This window comes from Anser cygnoides, chromosome 1 (assembly GCF_040182565.1).
Source record: "Anser cygnoides isolate HZ-2024a breed goose chromosome 1, Taihu_goose_T2T_genome, whole genome shotgun sequence".
NCBI classification, from domain to species: Eukaryota; Metazoa; Chordata; class Aves; order Anseriformes; family Anatidae; genus Anser; species Anser cygnoides.
Window position 1 is genome coordinate 77,635,108 of NC_089873.1, and position 25,520 is coordinate 77,660,627.

At 38.5% G+C, this 25,520-nt stretch overlaps 1 protein-coding gene across 15 annotated transcripts in view; it reads right to left on the reverse strand.

The window, feature by feature from the left end:
* The window catches only part of ABCC9 (ATP binding cassette subfamily C member 9), a 79,135-nt gene that overhangs the window by 7,660 nt on the left and 45,955 nt on the right, over window positions 1–25,520 (reverse strand). For all 15 annotated transcript variants that reach the window (XM_048053878.2, XM_067000665.1, XM_067000649.1 and 12 more), the window contains 16 exons: window positions 24,536–24,616; window positions 23,395–23,532; window positions 22,783–22,908; window positions 22,136–22,232; window positions 20,255–20,502; window positions 19,142–19,290; window positions 18,265–18,334; window positions 17,270–17,427; window positions 14,315–14,407; window positions 11,451–11,553; window positions 9,057–9,158; window positions 6,200–6,320; window positions 4,976–5,106; window positions 3,535–3,613; window positions 478–586; window positions 142–245 (listed from right to left, as the gene is read on the reverse strand). In XM_048053878.2, the coding sequence (XP_047909835.1) occupies window positions 142–245; window positions 478–586; window positions 3,535–3,613; window positions 4,976–5,106; window positions 6,200–6,320; window positions 9,057–9,158; window positions 11,451–11,553; window positions 14,315–14,407; window positions 17,270–17,427; window positions 18,265–18,334; window positions 19,142–19,290; window positions 20,255–20,502; window positions 22,136–22,232; window positions 22,783–22,908; window positions 23,395–23,532; window positions 24,536–24,616 (1,909 nt within the window). The remainder of the gene's footprint in view (window positions 1–141; window positions 246–477; window positions 587–3,534; window positions 3,614–4,975; window positions 5,107–6,199; window positions 6,321–9,056; window positions 9,159–11,450; window positions 11,554–14,314; window positions 14,408–17,269; window positions 17,428–18,264; window positions 18,335–19,141; window positions 19,291–20,254; window positions 20,503–22,135; window positions 22,233–22,782; window positions 22,909–23,394; window positions 23,533–24,535; window positions 24,617–25,520) is intronic.

A 25,520-nucleotide genomic window follows, 5' to 3' on the forward strand; every position in this document is an offset into this window, starting at 1 on the left:
GTCATGGAGACAGTATATTCATAAGATACCTGTCAACATGATGGTTCAGTGTGTAAGATCCCATGTATCTGTTTATATAAGTGCATGCTCATGTGTGTAGAATGTCATTATTGGCCTATATCCCTGGCTACTTGGACATACCAAGGCCTCCTGGCAATGATTTGACCATGTTCTTCAGCTGAGCAATCTCCAAAGCTTCCCAGAGTCTATCATCAGTGCACTTGCATTCTGGATCCAAATTAAATCTGCAAAGAAAAACAGCAGGAGTCTTGTTACTGCAATTGCAGTTCATTCAGGTCTTCTGTAAAGGAACAATTTGGCACAGTGTATCTCAATTGATTTCCCTTGGACAGACTGTGTGGGCACATTGAGGTGAGCTGGGAATGGTCATTCCCATTTCCATCCCTTGCTGTCCATGGTAACCATCACAAACATGCCATGCAATGCTGTTTTCAACCCCTGTCTGCTTACACCTACCGGATGGAACCACTGAACAGTATTGGATCCTGGAGGATAATGGAGAGTCGGGAACGAAGAGTATGAAGAGGCAATTTGCTGATGTCTATTCCGTCAATCACTATCCTCCCTGTTTAAAACAACATGCAGAAGACATGTAAGGGAATTGCACAAAATGTGATTTGCAGATAGCAGGCAGAAAGATAAAGCAGATCCTTTGTGCTAGACTCCAGATGATGAAACAGCTTGCCTCTGCATTCTCTCAGCATTGTTACATAAACATGGAGAAGGTGCATGTATGCATTAACACAAGCCAGAGGGAATCCAGTTTATTAGTGATGTTGTTGCCTTTCTGTCTGTCCCCCACCCACACACCTCCCCAATGAAATGTGTGGCTTCCATGCTATGTGATTAATAATAGCACTGGAAAGATAATTTATTTTGGGGCAACCTAAGGTTTACAGCCAAACGGATCAAGAAGAACAGGAGCAACTTATGCAGTTAAGCGATGTTCTGTACCTTTCTCTATTCCCCTTGACTTTAACAGTAGCAGAAGACCTTTAATTTCAGATATGCTCACTTCTTTTGCATAATATATGTATGTATCTACAATCAATAATGCATCAGGAGCCAAAAATCTTCTTGTAACTCTAGAGGGAATGGGGTAGCACTAACTTTTTAACAAGAGGCAGATCAGGAAAAAAAAAAAAAAAGGATGTCATACTACAAGCATTTTAATGCTATTCATGGCAGTTCTTATATATCAATTTCATTCAAATATTTGGTTGTGAATTAGCCACACACTGTTCTTGTAGCATAAGATTACTGGAAGCAGTCACATTAATCATTCCTTAAACTAGTAGTTCATTCCCATACAACAAGTTGCTGGAACAGCTGGGATACTTGGTAAAGCAAGAAGATTTTTCCATTTCTAGTCACTACTTCAGGTTAATGAGCATACGGATCTCATCTGAAAATACGATTCATGATGTGTTAGTTGTGGCCACTGTAGATATTCAGGCGAGGAAGGTGGAGGAAACGTACAAGAGGAATTGTGGATGGCTACTCTGAAAGTAGAAGAGTTGGAAGGGCAGCAGAAATCTCTTCCCTTGGATCCTCAAAGAAAAGCCAGGAACTGCTGAACCCAGTGACTTTCCCTGGACACAGAAGCTTCCCTCTGCACATGTGGAAGGGATGGGCTGGGGTAAACTGGATGAGGATATTATAAGAGGTGTTTTCATCAGGCTCAATTCTGCCTTTTCCCTGTGGATTACTTCATGGTGTGACTGCACACAGCCCTGGAAAGTACCTACTTAATGTTCATTAGTTCTCTACAAACAGGGAGAACCTAACCACGAACTGGCAAATAAATGGATATTCAAAGCTCTGTGTGTGTGACCCTTCCATCATTTCCAATTTTAATGAGATTCCATTTTGCAGGTTACAATATGAGGGCCTATTCCAATGAAAGACCCAATCCCCACCTAGCCAGACTAACATGCTTATGCTTTTCTCAGAAGTTCAGAGGAACCAAGATTTCATCTGTGGAATGCAAAGCTCAGTTATTTCCAGACTTCCATAAAGACTGAATCAGCTCATAACACTTCAGCATGAGACAACAGTGGTTGCACGAACTCAAGCAATTTCTTTTCTCCATGAATGAGGACATGAGAGAAGGTTAGCAGAATATGAAGTGGACTAATGAGAGAAAAATTAATATGGCATGCCTTGGGAACAAGGTAAGATATTTTTGATGGAAGCCAGGGTGCTCAAGGGAAAGAAAAGAGCAGATGAGATGATTTACTTGCGGGAAAAAGTGAAGTAGAGAGGAGTTGGGAAACCAAGAAAGTAATGAGGGCGCTCAAGCAAGACAAAAGAAAGAGGTGGTTTGAAGAGAGGACAAGAAAGGGAAAACATTAAAGACTGAAGAAGAAAGTGAGAACATGGAATATGGAATAAATAAAAATTTTAAGAAGTAACACAGACATAAGGAAGCAAGATGGATACCTTGAATGAAATCTTGGCTTCACTAAAGTTACTTGTAATCTTTTTTTAGAGCCAGGACCCCACCCAGAAGTGGATCAGCTTAGAGTCTTATGGGTTTTGCTGAGAGAGAGATGGTTAAGCACAAAGGATAAACTAAGCTCAATTAGAAAAGGCTGAGGAATTCCCATAGGGAAAAATCAGGGATACAGAAAGAACAGACAAAGAAAAGATATAGAAAGAAGATTAAAGTAGAAGGAAACTGAAAGCTGAGCAGAAATAAAACTGTTTGCACTACTTATATATCCAGGAACCTTAGTCATGAATCAGAAACCATATATACATATAGGCACAGAACCACAACAAAAGCAAGTATTAGCTGCATCAGTTTTATTTATCCTCCCACATCCTACTGGGGTTTCCCTAGCAAACATTTAATGCATAATAGCCAATTTAGAAACATAGAAATCTTTGTAACAGAAAGATGAATTTCCAGTAGTTTTCCATATTTGTACAACAGTTCACATGTATATTTATTATAAATGCCAGGGTGCATATTGCTGCACGCTAGTTCATTCCAATGAGCTAGGAGAGTGAAATGCTGCAGGAGTGAAAACATAGTAAAAAGTTTCCAAAACCTTTAGTCAGTTTCTGCTGCAGTTGTGGGAAAACACAATAAAATAAAAATAATTATCAAGGGAACGGGCTTGTCAAGTTCCAGTTTCTATTCTGCTAATATTATGACACTTATCATAAGTTAATACAGTTATTCTTTAGGGAGAAATTTAGAGGCTCCAGAGAGTTGCATATTTTTTCCTCGTACCTCAAAAATGGCATATTGTTTTGTCAATGCCAAATAAATAAATAAATAAATAAAATTTACAAGCATAATCTGTGTGTAACATTTCCTGGAAGAACCAAATGCTACTCACAATACGACACTTTGTACTTTGAAGGATCAGGTATAACAAGCCCCATTCAAACCAAGTGTCTTCCAAGCCAAAGAGCTAGGATATAAAATATCAATATAGTTTCTTCTGAAGACATAAGGGGGGAGCAGGTCAGGAGTGACAACAGACTCCATTGAAAACTAACCATCAAATATGTCCACCATTCTGAAGAACGCCAAAGACAGGGATGACTTGCCACTGCCAGTACGACCACAGATCCCAACCTGAAAAAGAAAGCAAGATGTTCCTTATAAAAAGAAGCTGTAAGTCAGACTTGCAGTCCTTCAGGAAAGCTGGACTGGATTGCCCTACTGGCGAGAATAAAGGTCCTTCCCAATGGCCAATGGCAGATTCTTTTTGATCTGTGCATCAGAAAAGACTTGTAAAATGAAAAGAAAAGCATTGGGCTATCACTGATGCTAAGGAGTATTAGGAAGAGATCATTACCCTGCTCCAAACTCCAGGCAGAAGGTAATAACAAAAAACAACAACAACAACAACAACAACAACAACCAAACATATTTTAAAACCTATTTAAAGTGGTATTTCAGCTGCTACAGCTGATGCCTTATCTCAATAAATAAATAAATAAATAAAAATAAAATAAAACAAAATAAAATAAAGAAAAAAGAAAACCTGCTTAATTTCTCCATATGGCTTGTGCAGTGCTGAAATTCCACAGAGACCTGGAGAGGAACCCTTAAGTGAAAGGTGAAGCAGCTTCATGTGTACACTGAAGAGCTCATGGAACATGTGACAGAGATTCCCACCTGTCCCAAGAAACAACCTTAGCAATCACATCGTAAAAGCTAGGTATTTTCAACTTGATAAAAAAGAGTATTATTTACTTCACAGTGAGACCTTATGGTGTTTCTCATTTGCATGCAATGAGTTTGCATGTATGCATCACAATTCATACAGTGGAAAACGAAATTTCTGCAATGTTAATATTGCAATAAATGCAATTTTAACCAAGGGAAAAAATATATTTTTTGGTTCTTGTAGAATTTTGTTATTTCAGTTTGTTGAATTGATCAGTGGGGTAATGTACAATTTAATATTACTTTGATTTGAGCATTTTATAACGATTCAGTAGCTGAAATTTAACATAAAAAACAACAGAATTTCAGGAGTGTTGGGATATTCAGTCAAAAATGTTGGAACAAGATAGTTCCCTTTTGCTAAACAATCTTTAGGAACATCTATTCCAGGAAGATTTTAACAATTTCGTAATTTTTTGTCCTGGACTCAAATGACACTATCTACTGAAATGTGAGATGTTCTTGAGTGTTTACTCATCTCCTTTTTGATGTTCATCTAATCTCATCTGCCACCTATGCTCACTCTAAGCAAGGGGGGATAGACACGGAAAGAGATGGGAGTCTCAGAAGAAAAACTGATCGCAGCCAATAAAGTGATATCATCAGTGTGTTTCTTGACCCATGACTATGGACCTCAGAGAGGACCATCAATGTATACAGATGTTACTGCAAATTGTTATTCTTGCTCTTCTGCTACCTTAGAAAAGAGAACACAATAAAGAAGGATCTGCTCCAGAATGAGGACCATATGCAATTATACAGTACCTTTTGTCCTGGTTTAATATAGGCCTTAACATGTTTGAGAACAGGCTTCAAGTTGTTTTCATATCTCACACACAAATTTTCAATCTTGATTTCCCCCTCTTGAGGCCAGTCTTTTGGGACTTGAGAAGAGTCTGGAATAGTTACAATAAAACAAAACAAAACAAATGCTATCAAAGGGCCACTTTTTATGACATTTCCCTTTCCCCTCCCTCCTTCCTGGGAGTCATCATGAAGCCACTTGAGAAACCTAGGCCATGCCAAAAGGACATAGGCTAAGGGTGCGCCCTCCGCTAGGTTGGCGTTCAGACTGTTTTGCAGGGGAGCTGAGAACTGTCTCAGGGCATGTTAGCACTTAGCTGCCAGATCTTGACACATAAGACAAGAGGGTAAGTGCCTAAGGGGCTCTTAGCGATGAAACGGGGAGAAGCAAAGAGAGCAGAAAAGGTCAGCGGAGTGTTAACATGTTCTGAGGTCAGTAACCGGCAGAGGAAGGACAGTGCAAGGAAGGATGTTGTTACTGCTTTACAAGTTGAGCTGTTGACATTATCACAGCTCATATGTCATCCTGATTTGCAAATATGCAGGTAGGTTTTGTCTTCAGAATAGGAGCCTGGCTTTCCAAGGAGGCTTTCTGACCTGTGAGCTTCTTCATCCTTGCACTGCTAGCACTTGCAAAATACCAATCAAAGCTAATTTGAATAAAACAGCAGCAGTACAAAGAGCAGCATACAGTTCAGGGAAGAGTTGCTGAGGTCTGACTGAGGTTTGATTGCCATCATGCCCCTGTCTTGTAGCCCCCATTTGCTGCAAAGATCCCACATCTGAAGCATGAGACTGTTAATGCACTTATAGTTCTTATACGCATTTTGATAGGTTTCTTCTTCTTCTTCTTCTTCTTCTTCTTCTTCTTCTTCTTCTTCTTCATCTTCTTCTTCTTCTTCTTCTTCTTCTCCTCCTCCTCCTCCTCCTCCTTCTCCTCCTCCTCCTCCTCCTCCTCCTCCTCCTCCTCCTTATTCTTTTTTTTTTTTTTTTTTTTTCCTGTTGACTAGTATAGGCTACATATCTCATGGCTGCTTTTGGCTATCCTTGTCAGTCCAATCAGTGGGAGTTCCTACATGTCAAGGAGACCTATAAATTTTGCATGACCAAGTCTACCTTGCTTTAACAATCCTATAGAAAAACAACAGCAGAAATCAACAAACAAAAAAGTTTAGAGTGCAATACCCAAGTAGCCATCATAGTTCTCCGACTCCATGTTCAGGAAGCTGTGTACTTTTTTTACTGCACCCATCTGCACCTCCAAATCAGCCAGATTTCTCACCACCCAGTTCAAATAGTTTGTTATCTACATTACAAAAAGAAAACAAGGACAGGGTTCAGGTCTGTGCATCTATCTGTTTGTGAATAAAACTCAGATAAATTTGTGAAAGTCTTTGGCCTGACCCAGCACTGTGGATCTGTTACTGGCATTGCAACAGTCCTAAACTCAGTGGAACAGCATCAAACACATAACAGGCCTGTCATACTCCAATGCAAACAACTGTGACATAGTAATTTAGCACCCAGTATACTCTTTTTTTTTTTTTTTGAAGGAAGTTATACCCAGAGTCTGTAGATGTGACTGATTAGGGGAATCTCTTGTTCCCAAGTAAGCAGTACTGAAAGACACCTTCTTTAAACACACAACACAGAAGAAATCAAAATTGGTAATGCCATTTGGGAATATGGCAATTTATAATCTTTCAAAGACAGACTAAAGATTAAGAAAATTCACTATTTGCAAATACACTGAAAAGAATTTTATGGGCATTTCAATTCTGCTTCTTTCTGTGCATATTTAGATAATCCATTTATCTCAGTGGAAAATGTGTGTTTCTTTAGCATAGCAATATATAAGAAAAAAATATATTATCAGCTCAATTATATTTCCTTCTTAGTTTTTATTCCCATTTGTAATCAAAAAGGTATTACTTGTAGTAAGTAACTACTGATTATTAGTTGTCAAATAATACCCAGTAACTTAGGGAAGCTGATCCCTAGTCAAGACTATTTAAGGCTGAAAACTGTATAGCCATTTCCTAAACTTACGTTTCTAAGTGTATGTTTAGGTGCCAATTTAAAAAAAAAAAAAAAAAAAAGAACTGATCTTATTAGGTACTGTTGATTGACAAGCACCTTTAGAAATTGAGCAGCTTTAGAAACCTGAATAAGGGTGTAGAAACCTCACTTAAGGAGAACATTCTACATGCAAACACAGTGAGAGAATGATTTTGTCATTTATTTGCCGGAGACTGATGAATCTGACAGATGTTTATTATGAATAAATCACTCAGATTCACTTCTTTACCACTTACCTAATACAGACGCAATAGGCATACAATAAATATTTTTCACTGAGAGTCAACAATATTTGTTTTGATCAATTTAGATGATTTAGTTGCTTGCCCTAATGATAAGGAGTTATTCTCAGGGATAGTGTGAAGTACTTTCTTTATTGCTCAGAAATACACATCTTCTGTGTCCAGCTTTTGATTCAGAAATTTATCTGCAATCATAGCTCTAGCAGATTTGATAAAAGAGCCTGGCATCCCAAAGGCTCTGCCCATTGTTTCAGCCTTTATCGCAGTTGTGCAACAGAATTGGCAGGGTTTATACAAGGGGAGAGAATAAGCTTCTGAATGTCTACAGTAAACATCATGTTGGTACAAACAGTTTGAACTCATCCAGGTCCAAACGTCAGCCCTCTCTTAGCTCCAAAGAGAAACGACACAAAAACCTGTCAGGGGATGCAGGCAATCATCCAAATGCATCCAAAGTTTCACTAGTGTTGTTATGGGGGAGGGGAGAGACAGGTAACCACTTTTTAACTGGAGCATCTCTTCATCTGCTACACCAGACTTGAGCAAACAGCTAACTTGCACTAATGATCTGTTTGCAAATGCAGACTAAATACAAAGTAGCCAAAGCTGATGCAGACATCTTGGCGCTTCCAGATCTCTGCTAATGAAGCAGGATTACCAGGAATGTTTTCAAAGTGAAGCTGAAAGTCTGGGACTGATTCTCAGTTGCTGGCAGATGCTCACTGTGCTGCAACAGTGGCTTGAAGGGGATCTAAGGCCACCCTAAGGCAGCTGCCGAGAATCTTCTGTTGCAACCATAGGCTCACCAGCATTTATGGGTAAAGCCAAATCTCAGTGTTAGACCCATACCCATATCCTCTAGAGGACACCACCTTCCTTGTACCAGTGCAAAAAGCAGCCAGCTTTGTGCCATGCCAGACATGATTTCAAAAATTCTCCCTGCCACTATCCTCATCCTGCTTTTATCCCCACTCTCTTGGTGAATTTAGTGATATTTTTGTTCTCTATGATGATAGTACTCATTCTATGCCCATGATGCTCTCTCATTCTCTCTTACAGCCTACTACACTAAAACACTGTTCCGCCTCTGTGACTCATCTCAAATAGCTCACTGCTAACAATAAGAGTTAAAATGATTTGGCTATTGTGCCATCAAAATCTTGTCTTTCCTAACCTCATCTTCTCTGATTTCCAATTGCTACTTGTCATGATGGGCCATGCCTACCAACCTTAAAGGTCTCAATCCCCAAATACATCCAGAATTGGATGGAGAATATTGGGCGTTTGAGCAGATTCCCTCCGAAAGCAGAAATGGCATTTGTGCTTCTTCAGCAATGATTCTATTGGCCATTGGTTAAACATTACCCAGGTTATGACAGTCTGTGGGATAGCAGTTTCTGGCAGGTTTTGCCATATACAGGAGCAACCAACACAGCGTTGTTCAAAACAGAGTGCACAGCAGGTCCTCATGCATTTTTAATTTTTCTGCTCTGCTTGGGAGCACGCGGGGCCTGGGAATGGCTGTGTTTTTTTAATTGGCTCATAAAACCTGAAGCAAGTCCAAGTTGCCCTGAACTCTCTCAACTTTGGCTTGAATCCATTATTTGCAAGATTGTTTTTTTCAAGATTAAGGAAGCTGGAAGATAACCATGTATATGTATTTTTAAAACTACCATAAACTTAATACATTGGTCTGAAAGTTCTTCTGCTTTGGTACATACCGTCAGAGCGTACAGGAGACCTAGTCCCACAAGCCCCGAGTTAGGCCCTTCAGTGATGGAAGTTACAGCTGCAGTAAGAACTATGCAGGCACCGAGGTAATCCTAAAATGAGACAGAGGGAGAAAGAAAGATTCTAGACAACATTAAAATGCAGCACCAAGAAAATTTCTTCAGTCTCACAGCACATTCAGTTTACTGAGAGTTACTTCTATAATGGCACCTAGTCCTTAATTCTGGGTTGTTTTTCCTGGAAAAGGTCAGGGCTTTTGGTGCCCAAACTGAAACACTCTTGGAGTTTGCTGGACACAAGTGAAACAGTCCAGTATTTTCTTCAAATACAGTTGGGCTGGAGCATCTCAGTGTGGCTACACCCAAAAGAGGAGGTATAAAAAAATCTACTGAGCGTGTAAAGAAAAACATAAGAATGGCATAACATTGACACCCTTATTTACGACTACTAAAACAAATCAAGTCTATTCCTCTCCACTTCCATGTCTTCTCAAACATGGGTTTATCTTTCAAAACAGAAGTAATGCTGACTTCACAAAGTCCATGAAAGATTCTAGTAGGACTTCTACAGTTAATGCACATGTTTTGTAGGCAGACAGACATAAAGTGTCTGCAATAAAGCATGATGCATAAAGCATTGTGCAATGGGACACTGTGCTTGGGGAAGACATCTCTAAGCCTGCTATACACTCACAGCTTGCAGTGAAACACGATGTCGATGTTGGTATCAGTAGCTGAAAGCAGTAGAGCCGTGTAATTATAGGGCTGCATTTGGGCTAGTAAGCCTTGCTCTTGCAGAAATTGCTGTGGAGATTGTATTGGACAGATCTGACTTCTCATATGCTTTGCAGGAGCTTGAACCTATCTCCTTGATGTGTATCTCTCTTTTGAAGTGAATGCCAGATACATGTGGTCTTGATGTAGTTGTCAAGGTGTAGTTGTCAAATTGAATCAGGATTCATGGAACTGCTGGCATTCCCACTCTCTTACTGTTCCCTGCATTATATTTACTTTGGATTACAGGGTTAGCATTTTCCATCTATTTTTTTCCCTTCTGTTTGATAATGTCCTGCCTGGAGTCTTTTCCTCTGAGATTTGAAACAAGGTTTTCCTAGTTCATCTGTCTGTAAGATGTGTTGATGAGCAGATGACAGACTCTAACCTAACTACTGGGAAACAGAAGAACAGTGCTCTTGGATCTCCATGAGAAGTTGGGACAGGACTTCACAGCTGCCATTAAACTCTCATAAGTTTTGAGTGGTATTAGTACCACTGCATTGTTAGGTAAAGCTAAATGAACTATTCCTTGGCAAGACCACATTATTTCTAATGCGATGATGAAGCAATGCATATTCTTGGATCAAATTCATTCTGCATGTAAGCAAGTCTAAGAATGAGACATTAACGGGCATTGCCACAGCTTATTTCAGGACTGGATGGGGCTCTGTTATTTTTCTGTCTTTGGTGTCAATGCAAGTTCAGCTTGATCTCACATGCTGAATGCTTCATGCACAAGGGAAAGCCATGCCCTCATAAGAAATGAAGCACATCTTTGTTGGTTTAGCAGTGTACCAGGAAGTGAAGGTGGGAATAATGCCCCTGATGTGAGGATTAGTTGTGTATGTTACTATTTGTGTCTAGCAAAATCAGGTCACAGCTCTGTTCATTCTCTGCTCTTTTCATGTCAGATGAATAAGGAAATCACAGTGATTTTGCTTGCCCCTCATGCACATCAGGGAAGTTCCTCACATGCTGTCACTGGAGAGCCCCTATAAAATCCAGAAGCCTGTCTCACTGGTACTGGCTGTGTTGTGGCCTACTGTTTTTAAGTTGAAGTCTAGCTCTGCTATATTTTGTGATATTAAACAGTACTGTACATTACACACAGTATGGGCTCACAGCTGCAGTAAGGGCTGTGCAAATAGGGGCTCTAAATTACAGCTGTGGGATTAAACCTGTTGTTGGGGAGACATCTCAGGGAGCTTCACGATGCCTGAAATAGCCCTGGCAGATTTATGACAGTTCACAAAATTACTTAAAAGCCATTCTCTGCTTTGAAAATAGCTGCTGCAGGGACAGGTCTGCAGATGCTGCACAGTAGTAGAGAAACCTTATTTCAAGTTACGTAAATGTTTGCTCTTGCAGTCTCTTCAGACAGTAGACATCACAACAGCAAAAGATGAGGGAGACTCGTATTTTCTTATTCATGGCCAAGAAAGCTTAAAAAACCCTATGTGCTTAACATAAACAATCTGAATCTATTTTAAGTAACAGTGTGTATAATCTCATCGCAAGATTTATTCTTGTTATCTTCTCTTCTGCATCATGCAAAATCTCTTTGCTTCCAAGGTTTCAAAATCATGGCTGGGACTAAACTGAACGTACCGTCCTGACCTCCAGCCATCTGTTGGCAGCCGATAGAAATAAGTAGGCAATGTTGTTCGTATCCGTTAGTTCCAGCATACGTTGTTTAAACCTGGCTTCGTGCCTGTCGAGAGCAAAGTTGTTATATTACAATACATTACACGCTCATACACAAAAGGATGAAGCATTAAATTCCTCTTTCCCTCCCCTTCCCTTAACCTCAAACTCTTTGCCCTTGTGCCTTTGCCAAACTTTGGATTAAAAGCGTTTCCCTAAGGACCCAAACCTGCTGCCAGAGCTTTCTGACCAGGCAGAAGTTAGCTGGACAGCTTTGTGAGTCTTCAAAATGAGTGGCATCTCTAAGGTTTCATTGTTTATTAGTAGGTTGTAGATTGATTTGTAGATCAATACCTCTCAGCTGCTCAGCTCAGCTGTTTTCTCAGGCAGCCATACACTGCCTAAGAGGCTCAGACCGCTACAATGAGGGAGTAGATCCCATGTAGTCAATGATCCCTATAGATCATTTCTGAATTACAGAAATGAGTTGTATCACCTCCAGTGTCAATTGCCTCTCCCATGTAATGCCCATCATCTTTAAAAAAAAGTGCAAGAACATCAGAGCACCTGAAAATGAAGGTAGACTTGGGTGGAGAGGAGGAGTATAAGTAAAATCTCTGTTGGTATAAATACACTAAATTCATGGTGCCTTGCAGTACTTCAGGGTCTGGCCTGCAGTTGCGTGGAAGACATTTTCTCATTTCACATTCTGCTGTCTGTTCAATACCATCACTTGAAAGAAATAGCCAAACTTCATACAGCCACTTACCGTCTGTTTTATCATGGCAAGTTCTTACATTTCAAAGTTTCAGGGCCCTGCTATGAAGCTCCTGTAACCCTTGTTCTACCAGAAACCTTTCCTATCTTTTTTTTTTCTTCTTCTACTTTTTTTTTTCCCCAGTGATACTTCATTTCCCTCTGAACAGCTTGTAAACATGGCAAGCAACCTCCCCAAGGCAACAATGATACTTCATTTCCCTCTGAACAGCTTGTAAACATGGCAAGCAACCTCCCCAAGGCAACAACTGGCAACAGCAATGACGTGGGGAGGAGCAAAGATTCACTGAATATTCTGCTCGTCTGCCATTCTGGCAGCAGAACTCCTGTTTTCCTAATGGAAAATCTGACTTGCTTGATCTGTATCTTTTCATCCACATCCAGCTCATCTTCTGGGCTCTTTTAGACTTTTATCCTGTCAGATGACAAACAGCAAAGGTCACTGAAATTGCTTTCTTATCCAACTGTGCTACTTTGTGGTAAGTTATGCAGAGAGCTGCTCTATTTTATCCTGGAACATACTGAACTCAAACTACAGAGAATGACTAATGGGATTATTAGTAAATATGAGCTTGCTGACAAAAACCACTGGAGAATTCAGGTTCTTGGTTGACAGTGAAGCACAAAATGGGAAATGAAATGGCTTCGATTTGCACCAGAGATTTGGAAAAACTCAAGTGATGGTTACGATGCCTAGTCATTTTCTGGGGCTGTCTTTTACTCTCTGCCATCCAAGCTCACATAGTTGTTTTGTAAGGTAAAGAAGAGTTGAATGACTCCCAAGAAATGCTAAGCTCCTCTTCTTTCTCAGGAGATAACGTGATGAAAGGCCACACTGAATGTCTCAAGAAGCACTCAGCATACATCAGTATCAGGACTTAATTATGAGTTGCTGGTTTAATACTTCATTCAGATTGATACAGCTTGTCAAAACATTTTGTGTTAACCATTGGCTCATATCTCTTCAACACACTGCATACGTTTTTGCTTGTCTTGCCACATTCCCTTCTGCACTCTCTGAACTAATAGACTGGGTCCTAAAGCTAGCTTGAAGCGATGGAACAGTCTCAGAAAATGTGTAATTCATTGATAAGATGAGAAAAGAGTTCTTCCAGCCACTGGCCATCTAGGATTTAGACTCTATCCTACTCTGCCCATCTCTCTGCAAAGAGGCAGAGGCACTGTTGTTAAGCTCAGCCTGATCAATGCTGGCTAAAATGGGCCAATGCCAGTAGAGCTGGGAAAAATATCAGAAGTCTCCTGCTGAGCTGAACCAGATCAAATACATATATAAATAGTAGTACAGGGTGATCTGCTCTGGTTTGAAATTCTACTGTGTGTAGAATGAGTGCAAGTTATACTTGGGGACAACATCAAGCTTGCACTTTGACAGAGTTATGCATGCTAGCTGTAATGCAGTGAAAATATGAGAATTTGGCCTATATTTCATGTAGAAAAGAAAAACATGCATGGAAAAGTGAAAAAATTCTCACTTGGAATATAATTTTTTGTTTTGGTTGACAAGGCTACATTGTAGAATATCAAGATCAGATTCTGTTCTGTTGTAGTTTTCTTGGAAAGTATCTCTAGTTGCTTATTTACTCTCCCAGTTAGAGAGTACAGCAGTGATGCATCCCTGACTGATGTATTGGCTAAATAAAGAAATGATTCAGAGGCACTTGGATAACACAGCTTGTAGGCTGTAGCACAGGGATTTTGAAGGAGTGATTCCCATGCCTGCCCTCAAAGGCGAGCTCTGTGCTGTCCAAGTAAGGCACAGTTAAACTAAACATCTTGAAAGTTTAAAAAGCATATCCTAAAACTGTCACCATCTTTAATTCAGAGGAAAACCAATATACATGTTTAGCGTGTTACTGAAAACATGCACAAGAGTTTAAAGGTATGGAAAAGCAACATGAAAACAAAAACCACTTCCCTTTTATGAGATAGCTTAATTAAAGTCCACCAAATCAAGTAATTTGACATGCTCCAAGAAAGCTACATGGGCCTGACCAGAACCAAGCCTCCCTCTAATCATTGGTTTTACAGACCTGAATGCTCTGATGGTGGTAAGGCCTTCAGCTGTTTCAGAGAAGTGACAGAGTAAAGGTAGCTGGGTGCTGTCGTCAAGTTCCTGGAGGTCCCTGGAGCAGAGAAAACAAACAGCAGGAAGCTATTACATCTTTTCCTTTAGAAATGTTACTGCCTAATGGACAACAATCAGTATTTTATGTATTGAACATATTCTTTTCAGGATCATGCAAAATACAATTTCTATAGTGTAGAAAGAAACTGGCACAGAAATCTCACACTTCACTTTTGTCATAGAAGACTACAATCACATCGCAGCCACCTCCACCCTGCCAGTTTTTGGTAACAGTCAAGCTTCTCTTGGTCCCACAGTGAAGATATCATCACCTCTCTCCTGGCTAAAACCCTGCTGTCAATTTTAGCCATCGTTAATCACCTTTTACTCTTAAACATTCTAATTTATTAATATAATTAATACAATCAGCTCAGAGCAGTTAATTTGAAACTTCAATGCATGTTATTTGTGGCTCTTACATCAGTTATAAAATAAAGCTTGTGTATCTGTAAATTTGTCTATTTTAGTGCGTTTCAGCTGGCCTGACAAAGATGATGCCTTTGCATAAAAACCTTTCCTCATTTTCAGTGTCTGTAAGTACAACAGCATGCTGAACTCAAAATATGGCAGAGTATAGCAGACCACCTGTTTGTAGTGTTAATATTTGCCCACCGGTTGAAATAGAGATACCACTGATAGAGCAATAATATGAATGAGAAATTTTCTTATTTTCAAAAACTGTATGGAGCAATGATATTTAAGTCTAAAAGTTCCAGTCTCCTGAAACAGGAATGTTTTCCAAGGCACGGAGACAAATACATCTTTCTGTCACACTCTGCCATTGGCATACCAGGCAGCTGTACAAGTATAAACAGAACAGAGGCCAGAGCATTAGATATTTAAACTCCTTATTAAAATACTACTCTGTTTGCACACTGCATTAGATAGGCCAGCAGAAAGAGCTGCTCCATAATGCTGAATGTTACAGTATACAGAACTGAATTTGCTGCTTATGTTTTGATGATAAATATGCTCTATTTCAAATTTATGATGGAAAATACACAGAAGTTTTTGAGAGATGTAATGGAAAATGCAATAAAGAGTCAAAGTGCTGCAAGAAATACTGTAAATATTTGCATTTCTAAAAATTATTGAAGCTTATATGGCTGGAAAGTACACCATGCAAATACTTTATAAATACTGGCTCAAGCTATTCCTTCATCATACATTTCCCAAGAATATTTTTTCTACAAATAACTATTATATGTATTCATTTCTATCATGAAGTGGAAGAACACAACTCAATCCTGTGTGCCTCACAAGTGATTTAAAATAATTTAAATAAGTTAAAAAAAATAAAGCACTTGCTGATGCATATTTTCCCAGAAAACTGTAAAGAAATAAAATGAATGAGGTAGTTATGGACTTGCAGAATATCAGTGACTGCAAAACCAATGGGTACATGTGTGTGTGTGCTGACCTACAGGGGTGACCAATCTCTTGCTGGCTTGTGTGGTACGGCTATCAGTTCAGCACATGGGAAAAACAGGTTTGGAGATGGATGGAGACTTTTCTCTCACATATAAAATCACAGAGAGAAACCATAGTATTTCACTGGGGTCTAATACATCAGGTTTTGTTTATTCTTGTGTATTTTAAGAAGTTTAAATGATGTGCACTGCTGTGTGTAGCACAACAGGGTGACACAGAAGATCATTATGAATTTATGAATGAAAACCAGGTCCCTTGGTTCCCTAGCCACCTTGAGACCTGCTGGACTGTCACGCACAGATTCAGTTTGGAAACACAGTGTGGAAATAACAAGGTTTTTGCAAAATCTTAGAAAATGTAAGCAGTTATTTTAGAATTAAACAGTTTTTGTTTTGCCAATTCTGACTTTATGAAGTTTTCTTATGAAAAAATTTCATTGGAAATTCTGAGGATAGCTGAAGAAAATCGGCTACAGTGAAGATAAATTACTGACACTTTGCTCTGTGCCCCACTTGCTGCATTGATTTAAGGGGAATAACTGGCATAATTCTTTCTCAGGCTACCTAAATAAGAGAATTATCCATGAAATTAACTGTACTGGAGCACTCGATTGAAAAGCACCATTCCTCTTAGATGGATGCTAAAAACCAGAAGTTAATGCTTTGCAATGTGCCTACTACAGAGACAGGACCTGAAGTGAACTGTTGCTGACTAGAAGGTTATTTTGGCCTCTATGTGTGTTCCACCAGCAGGTACCTTGATGGGCATTTTTAAATATCAGGAAGTGGAATAAAACGAGTCAGACATCTGTCTGATTACAAAAATAAAAGAAAAAAGAAGCATGACTGAGTAAACATAAGAAAAAACTTAGAATGACTTGCTTAGATGTGCTACTAAATTATATAATTAGTACTAAAAACATAACTCTGAGAAATCATGGCAGTTTTCTACTGAAAAAAATGCTCTCTTTAAAACCAGCCAAACCATTCTGAATATAAGATGTTGCTGTACAGTGGAAATAGCTTTCTGTGGATTTTTTCACAATATGAAGAAAAAGTCATGACTGGCATTAATCCAAGAAGTTATTTTCAATTCTCTACTAACCCTCAAAAGATCAAAGAGGAGCTTTGACCAGATGTGAGCTGGCTCAGGTGACTTACCAAAACTCACGCTAATCAGTCTTGACAGCCAATAGTGTACAAGACTTCAGCAACTAATGTTACTTCCCAAAATACCTTATTTGTAGTCAGATCAGCTGGAAACATCCTCTAACGCATGGCTCAAACTCATACCTCAGGACTGTATACAGGATGGCATGGTCACTACGGCAATTTTCCCCTTATACTAGTTCAATAATCTCACATTTCAATACAGCCCTTACATACCAACTTTTAAAAAGAAATTTTCAGGGCAAATTTTGAATGCATACTTGGAAGCAACTCTGAAGTATTTCTGGATGAAGTAAAATGCTATGCCAAGGGGCACGAGGGCGACAAGGAACCACGGAGTGGCGTATGAGATCATCCCAATGGCTGACAGGCAGAGTAAGGTGGACCGGGTAAGAGACTCCAGGGTAGGGGGAATGTGCTAAAGCAAACAGAAAAACATATATAAGACAAAATTAACTGATAGCACCACTACATGCCTTTTCCTGTAGAGGACCCTAGGGAAAGTGGAATGATACTACTGTACACTCATTGATACCCCCCTACACTGGGAGCCTGCATGTTTCTGTGGTTCCACTGCCCTAATGTGCAGAGGTTAAAAAAACAACCTAGTAGTTCTTATTCTAGAGGTCAGTGTTCCAAAGTAGATGAAGTAGGGACCATTTCCACCTCACTTATATAAGAGGGAAGAAAGAGAATATTGTTCTCGATATACTAAATATTTAGAGAAACAGCACTCTCTTTCTCAGAACCTCTTAATTTTCCTTCCATGTTCCCATCATCCTTATATTCAGGATTATTGGTCATCCAAACCTTTTGGTTCACAGACATAGTAAAAGTATCCCTTCCTCTCCACGAATGATCTAAATTCATATGTGCTACAGCCAGGATGGAGCGCCTATTTATCTCACATGTATTCCCATATAGTAAAAGTTATTATATTCTAAAGTCTGTTTTCCTGATTTGAATCCAAAATCTTGTGTTTTGCTAATCCAGATTTTCCAACAGAAGTTACTAATCTGTATATGAAGAAACTAAGAGCTGCCGTCTCATATCGCATTTAATCTGATAGTTTCATGCCCTCGTTACTACAAATGTATGACTAATTTATATTTTGAATTTGTCTATTATCCTTTCCAGAGCCTCTTTTTGCTATGCCCTTCTGCAGTGAATACTTCAATGCATCACCTTATTCAGCAGCTAAGTGAAAATTTACAAAGCCAAGATATAATAAAACAGAATATATTGATATGTATACCTGATCAATGATATTGGTATCAGCAGAGAAGCGATTTAGAATTAGCCCCAGTGGAGTCATATCAAAGAACCTGTTGAAAAAATTAAAAGCAAAAAGTTATTTGAAATGGAATTCCAGTTTTGGATAAAAATCCCAGTCAGATAGAACACAAGGCTGTGTCCAGCTATTTTGTAAAACTAAGCAATAAACATAAATATCACACCAGCCCATCATGTCTGCATTCTGACTATTCAAATGCTTCTTTTGGCGTTTTTCCCATCTAGCTGCTAAATCACCTCTTGCAAAAGCCCCCAAATCATTTTACCTTTTGCTCTTTCATCTACACTCCCTCCAGGCTTACATTCCATTCTAAGGACCAAATCCTCTCCCTGATTGCTATTTGACCTCCTGCACAGGTCCAGGCACCAGGACTTCGTTGTTTAGTGAAAGAACTGTGATAACTGTATTCATTATGCAGGAATGCATATGACCCTTCTGGCCAGCCCATTGCCTACAGGAGACCATGCTTGGCATGTACAGAATCTATCCCCACAGGCATTAGAAGAAGCCTAGTGTCCAAGTCATTTGACCCCAGGGCTGGCTCTGGGTACTGTGAAGCCAGGCCTACACTCAAAGCCTTCCTTGATATCCAAGCCTTGAAGCTTGCATGCAGCTATCTGACACACCTACCTTTCAGCCAGATAAAAAAGGGGTCAAAATTTGACATGTGCTGACATTGAATTTTTTCCCCCATTGCTTCACTGCTTATTTTCACTTTTTGAAGTCTTGAAGGAAACAGGGCCATTACAAGAGTTTTTCACAGGAGTACCCTTCCAGCTACAAAGAGGGCAGATTTTGACTGTGTAGTTCTCCAGAAGGAACATTATTTTTCCTGTACCTGATTGGTCCAAGGATGATCTTATTGAGGAGATTATGATGTAGGTTCTTGGCTGCTGTAAGACCCATCCACTCCACAGTGAGAGATGTGATGAGGCACAGGACGATTCCTGCTCCAGAGAGGATGCTGAAGACAGCTACATGATAAGTCTAATAAAACAACAAATATATCAGTCCTAGAAGTAGCCACACATTTATTTTGTCTGCTGTGAAGTTCCCAAGGTACTAGTACCAGGTAGAAACAGCTGGTATGTCACATTGCAGATACTACATAATTATATTACATTTTAGATATTTTTTTTTTTGAAAATAAAAGAGTTGTCATGGAACTGAAATTCATGAAGTTAATATAATTAGAAAATCTGACTGCTCCAAGATTACTCAAGCTACTGATAAATATACTTCAAGATGTTGAAGTGATAGAACTATGAAGATAGTTCTTGGTAAACATGAATGTATGCAAATTGTTAGCCAGGGAATTCAGACAAACATACTAGAATCTCTGAATAATTAAGGCACTATAGAGATGTTGGAAACTTCCACATTATTAAGTTCAAGCACCACAAAAATTCTTAGAGCAAATCCTACACTAACCTGCCAGGGCTGTAACACACTTAAGCCTTCTGAAAGTTTGCTAAGTGGATTCTGATATTTGTATATTAGTTACATTTAGAACAATAACCAGATCCTATTTAAGCAGTACATTTGAAGATTTGAAGACTTTTTGTTTGTTTGTTTTTCTTTTTTTTCTTTTCTTTCCTGACAGGACATAACTGGATAGCCACTACTTAGGGAAATGGGGTCATTGACTTAGGTGTTAAAAAATCCAGCTGGAAAAGTTTGGTATGAGATTCCTCATTTTTCAACCATTTTTCTACCCTTAACATGCTTCTGCTTCAGTTTTACATGTTTGAAAAGACTGATAAAGTTTGAATTGCCTTATATTTTTAGCATAAATTTCTCATCCATCCTACCTCATGATTGATTTTACTACATCTATCTGACTTTCCAGTCTAGCTGGCTTTGAAATGAACAGCAAACATTTTCTCTCTTTTTTTTTTATTATTAATTATTTATTTTTTTCTTTTCTGTCAGGTTCCAAGGTATGGCCCACCTTCTTTGTGCTCTTAGCATCAGCAGCATTCCTGAGTTCATTTTCATTGTCCATGGATGTCCATGTAGCAAGCCAATAATCTATGGCTACTATAACTGAGTGTTTCAACAACTTTGAGAAAATCATCAGAAAGAGCAAGAAAAATCCTCCAGAAGTTAGATATCTCCAGCAGGTTCTCCATGGCATCTTTGTCCTGAGCCTCAAGACAGTTGACATATTATCATCTTCATCTTCTTCCTCTTCTTCCTCTGTGATTCAGACATTTAATCAAGTTAGCTTGGATGCAGTCCTAAGAATTATACCTGGCTTTACTGTATGTGGTTGACTTTTGTTTTGAACCTTACGTTTTAATGACAAAATACAACTCATCATTTGAAAACAGAAAACACTTCAGACATATTTTCATAAGACTTCCCCTGTGTTCTTTGAGCAACTCTGTAGTCTGTCAGTGTCAAGTCTTCAGTACTGACTGTATTTATAGTAGAGACTAGGCCTTTTCCCAATGTGTTCAGCTGTTTTTCTTGTACTGTCAGCAGAGCATTTTGGGTTATGTTCAAGATTACAAAATGCTCTCCTAAGCTTTCCATTCAGAGGCTCTGTCATCTGTTGTACAAGTGAATTTTACTCTCACTTTATTTAGAGGTACTAAAGTTTTGTCTATTTAAAAGAACGTATATGTTGGATTAGTGTTTCTTCTAGGCCTACCATTGACTATATGATAATTTGCACATCATACTGAAATACAATTGGTGGCAGACTTTTCTATGGCAAATATATATTTCATATATGCATAAATATTACATTAAAATATTTTTCCACCAAGTAAAAAGAATATACGTCTGATAGCTTTGCAGGCTACACTTGGGGAAAAAAAAAACGATGACCTGCTCTTGCTTGACAGCTCTAAACTGACAGTGTATGCAACCTATTTCTGTTTTTGAACATTAAAAATGAATTAGTAAGAAGCATTTTCTTTAAAGTTAATATTACACACTTTTGAAAATTATATACTTTTTTTGGACACAGAGACGTGTACATTCCCAGGTAACATAGGAAGTGTGGATGACCTGGAATGCATTCTCAGGTTACATTTCAGCCCTGAAGATATTGATATATATTTTATAATCCTAACGATGACTGCTTTTTTGTAAGCATTCTGTGGACTATATGGACACATCTTTTTTTTTGGTATTTTCTATCTTACCCCACAAAGAAATAATGGCTTCCAATTTCTGTGATTAGGTTGTTGGCAAGGCTTTCCTGCACAGACCAAAAGGAGGAGCTTGGGAGTGACCCCAATTTAAACTCCTCCAAGAAATTAACTGATAAAATGTAGTGATGACTGCACATAGTAAGAGCTGTTCTGCCCACTTTCACCAAATAAATATGAAGACAGTGTAGCATTTCCATCTCAAGGACTTTGATGTCTAGCTCTGCCTATTGTACAGTGATTGGGAATCTCTTCAAAATGCAGTAATCCAGGCCCAACAGATCTATGTCCTAAATAGCAATCCACCATGAGTGTTGCCAGATGAAACACAAGGTGTTAATAAAGAGCCTGCAAATAGCTACTCTGTATTCTACTATCATTACAGCAAACAGCACCACCAGAATCTCTGTGATTAGTGCTCCCTGTAAGAGGAAGCCTGCACTTCACATTTTCTCTTCCCTGGCATCACTAAATTGCTTCTCAGGACTGACTAATCCCTTTAGGCCTAGTCTGTCGTCCCAGGGATGTTCCTGATGGGTCTTGTTGCCAGCTGCCAGTATCCAGCCTACCCTCAACATCTTCATACTTCACTGCTAACTGTCAGCTTTGGATATTCAAGTGAAAAGGCAATGATAGCAATAGAATAAAAAAAATGAAATGATAAAACATACCTTCATCTTCATCTTCCAGTTGTGATTTGGATTCTCTTGGGTACATGGCTCTTCTAAGAGTTTTTCTCTCCAGAGTAGTCTGGTCAGCTTCCATATCCTGTGATAAGAAATCTTTCATTAATTTAAGAGCTCAGTTGTCTGCTACTGTGTTGGCACCAATATTAACCTCAAAGAGACTTTATTTGGATCAGTGAGGCCACAGAATGCAAAAGCACAGTATTTTAGGACTTTTCTTTCAGAAAATCCTGCTTTGTCCACTTTCTTCTGCTTTTTTTCCTTGTATTCTTTCCCTCCCTCTCTTCTAGAATGATAAAAACTTTGAAAACAGCTCTTAAAGAATCCTAAATCCTTATGGCAATAACAGAACATAAGGCTAAGAGAGATTTTAGGAAGTCCCTTCGTAGACCCCTTGCCCCAGGAATGGATCAATTGTGCACATCATTCCAAAAGGATGTTTGCTTGATGTGTCCTTAAAAACCACCTAAAATGGACTGCTCAGACAATCTCTTCTAGACCTTAAATCTCCAACTGTTGATGTGTTATTCCTTAGTGTCTAGTTTAAAACATGTTTCATGACACGCTTTGATTTTTTAGAAATTAACTGAAAAATATTTCCTTGACATCCTTGCCTACATGCTCCTATTTACCTTTTCCAATTCTTGATCTTGGCGATTCATCAAAGTTTTCCAGTGTTCATACAGCTCAACATCCTTGTTTTGTATATCCTTTAGTGTCCCTTCCCGAAGTACCATTCCATCCTTCATTGCTATGATCTAGGGGAGAAAGCATCCAATAGGTCTACTCAGCAATATATGTAGTATAATCACTGACCTGGATCCTACAAGACATCCTAGAATTGGTGAGATTACATTCATATAAATTTCTGTGTTCACTGTATTCAATATTTAAGAAATAATTTCTTAATTTTGTTAGCACAGCTCATAAACTGAAACTTCTGTAAGCCAAACTCATCTGTACTTGTAAAAAACATGGACAAGCCATAAGTTATAGTCATAATTGTAATTAAGTCACAATTCTTTAGTGGCATTCCATCAAAAATCCTACACAAATAATATAAAAATAAAATGTTTTCTTCTATTATAAAATCCATGTTATGTAATGTTGTAGCTAGCCACATGATATATAGAATTAATCACTCTATTACAGAAAGCAATAGTGAATTTGTCAACCATTAGAGTGTTAACTTCAAATGTATGCTCATCATTAGCAAATCTGCAGCATAGTAGCTCTTCTCTTACCCAGTCAGCATGTGGTAGGTATTGTAATTTATGTGTCACCAGAACAAGGGTCCTCTTGTCTTCTTGGAGAAACTTCAAAATCCCTTCCTGCATTAAATGATCACTTAAGTGAATGTCCAGAGCAGAGAATGGGTCATCCTGCAATCAAATAAAATAAATAAAATAAATAAATAAGTAAAAAGAACAGGTTTAAAAAAGTATATATTTTTATTTTTTTTTTTTTTAAATAGAAAGCATCTCCCATTACCAATCATCTCTCTCTAATGACTAAGACCTAGTCAGAAGGGTGCACTATGAAGCAGTGACCTAGAATCCATTATTCTTCAATTCATAGCAATAGACTCATTTAATTTTTTGTGTCTAGATGTGTGCAGTGCTGGTGCCACCTGACAGTATGAAGAAAACATGATCAGGAACACTAAATCTGAAATTTCACATTCAAAATTGAAAATGTTGGAATCCAGAGCCAAACTTGGGTCTAACTTTGATGTGAAACTGGTACAGCTAAGATAAAGCAGAGTCAGGAACTACACTAATTTCACCCAAACTAAACTGCAGGTGTGCTTGGTCTTCACTTGGAGTAAGTACAGCTAGCAATAAGATAACACTCAGCTGTACAAACACTTCTTCTCTAAGAACAGAGTTAAGTCCCCAGTTAATTTTGAAGGGTCTCAGACAGCCCTTTCATGAACAGTAGACTCCTGAAATTCCTGACATACCCTGAAATTAGCAACAGAAGAAAAAGTCTGTCTGAATCCACAGCGTTCTACAGGAGACTGTTGAATGCTCAGTCTGTTCACTGCTCAGAACTAATTGCATTATGGTGCTTCTCCTTATCCTGAAGTCTTGCTGATTTCAGCAGGATTATGTTGATACAAGGTACCACTGTGAGTGAGTAAAAGGCAATCTGTTCATCTCCTTCAGCATTAACCTCTGTAGATCCCACCTTCTTAAGTCTCCCAGTATGTTTTGATACTGCCTCTGGTGGCTTTTTATTTCCTAACTCCATAACTTGGATTTGTAGTTGAATACAAGTCCCTATAGTTCTCTAAAGATAATATAAAGTTTTCTGAACATATATACAAGGAATGACAGTTTTATTACTAACTTTACGTGCTCCATATGAAAAAGAAAATCTTACCAAGAAGACAATGTTGGTGTTCTGATAGAGTGCTCGAGCTACACAGATTCTCTGTCGTTGGCCACCACTTAAATTAATCCCCTAATGAATATAATGGATCAGAAATATGCATCTTTGAATAAACATTATGATAGATCTTGGGAAATATGATTTTTACAGTTATACAAGGTTCCAATAAAAATCAATTGCTTAGTTAAAATGCTAATCCTGTTGATAAACAAGCATAATCCTTACATAATAGACAAAGAAAAATTATTATTCAGCAACAAATCATGGATAAGTATAAATTATGAAGAGCTTCTCTAAGCACAGTAGGCTTCATAGATTGAAAAACGCAACCAATACTAGCATAAAATTCTGCAAGCAAAATACTGGCGATAAAAAATCCCTTTTGAGGTACAGTTGAAGAAGGATTTTTTTTTCAAAATAATTTTTAACATGTCAATACAACAAAAAGCAAGGTGCAGCTGTTTAAAAGGAGCACATTACTTTTTTTTTTTTTAATTTATTTTCTTTCTTTTTCTTTCCTTTTCAACCATTGAAGTGTTATTCTTGCTCCAGGCACGTCCATCCTACAGTTAAGGATGGAGGGTCACTCATGCGTATCCCTGAGGTCTTAATAAACCAGATAGCTTCTGATCTGTGCTGTAGCTGTACAGGCCTCAGTCCTGTCTATCTGCCCAAGTATTTATCCAAGGATGTTCAATTAAGCTTTATACGGCCATATATTCATTATTGGGATAGCAGAATTAGCTTTTTTAAACTAACTCATTCACACACATTCAGACTGCAATGGAGATGTGCTTGACAAGAGCTTGGGAATAAAGCTCTCCTGGCTTAAGATCAGCGCCAAGTAACCCAATTTTCCTGTAGGACAAAATATACAGTATAAACTTCTGTATGCTCACTTACAGCAACATCACTCTGCTATATAAACATACTGTAAAAGGGCCATTTCCCCCCACACTTTAAACCCTATTTATCC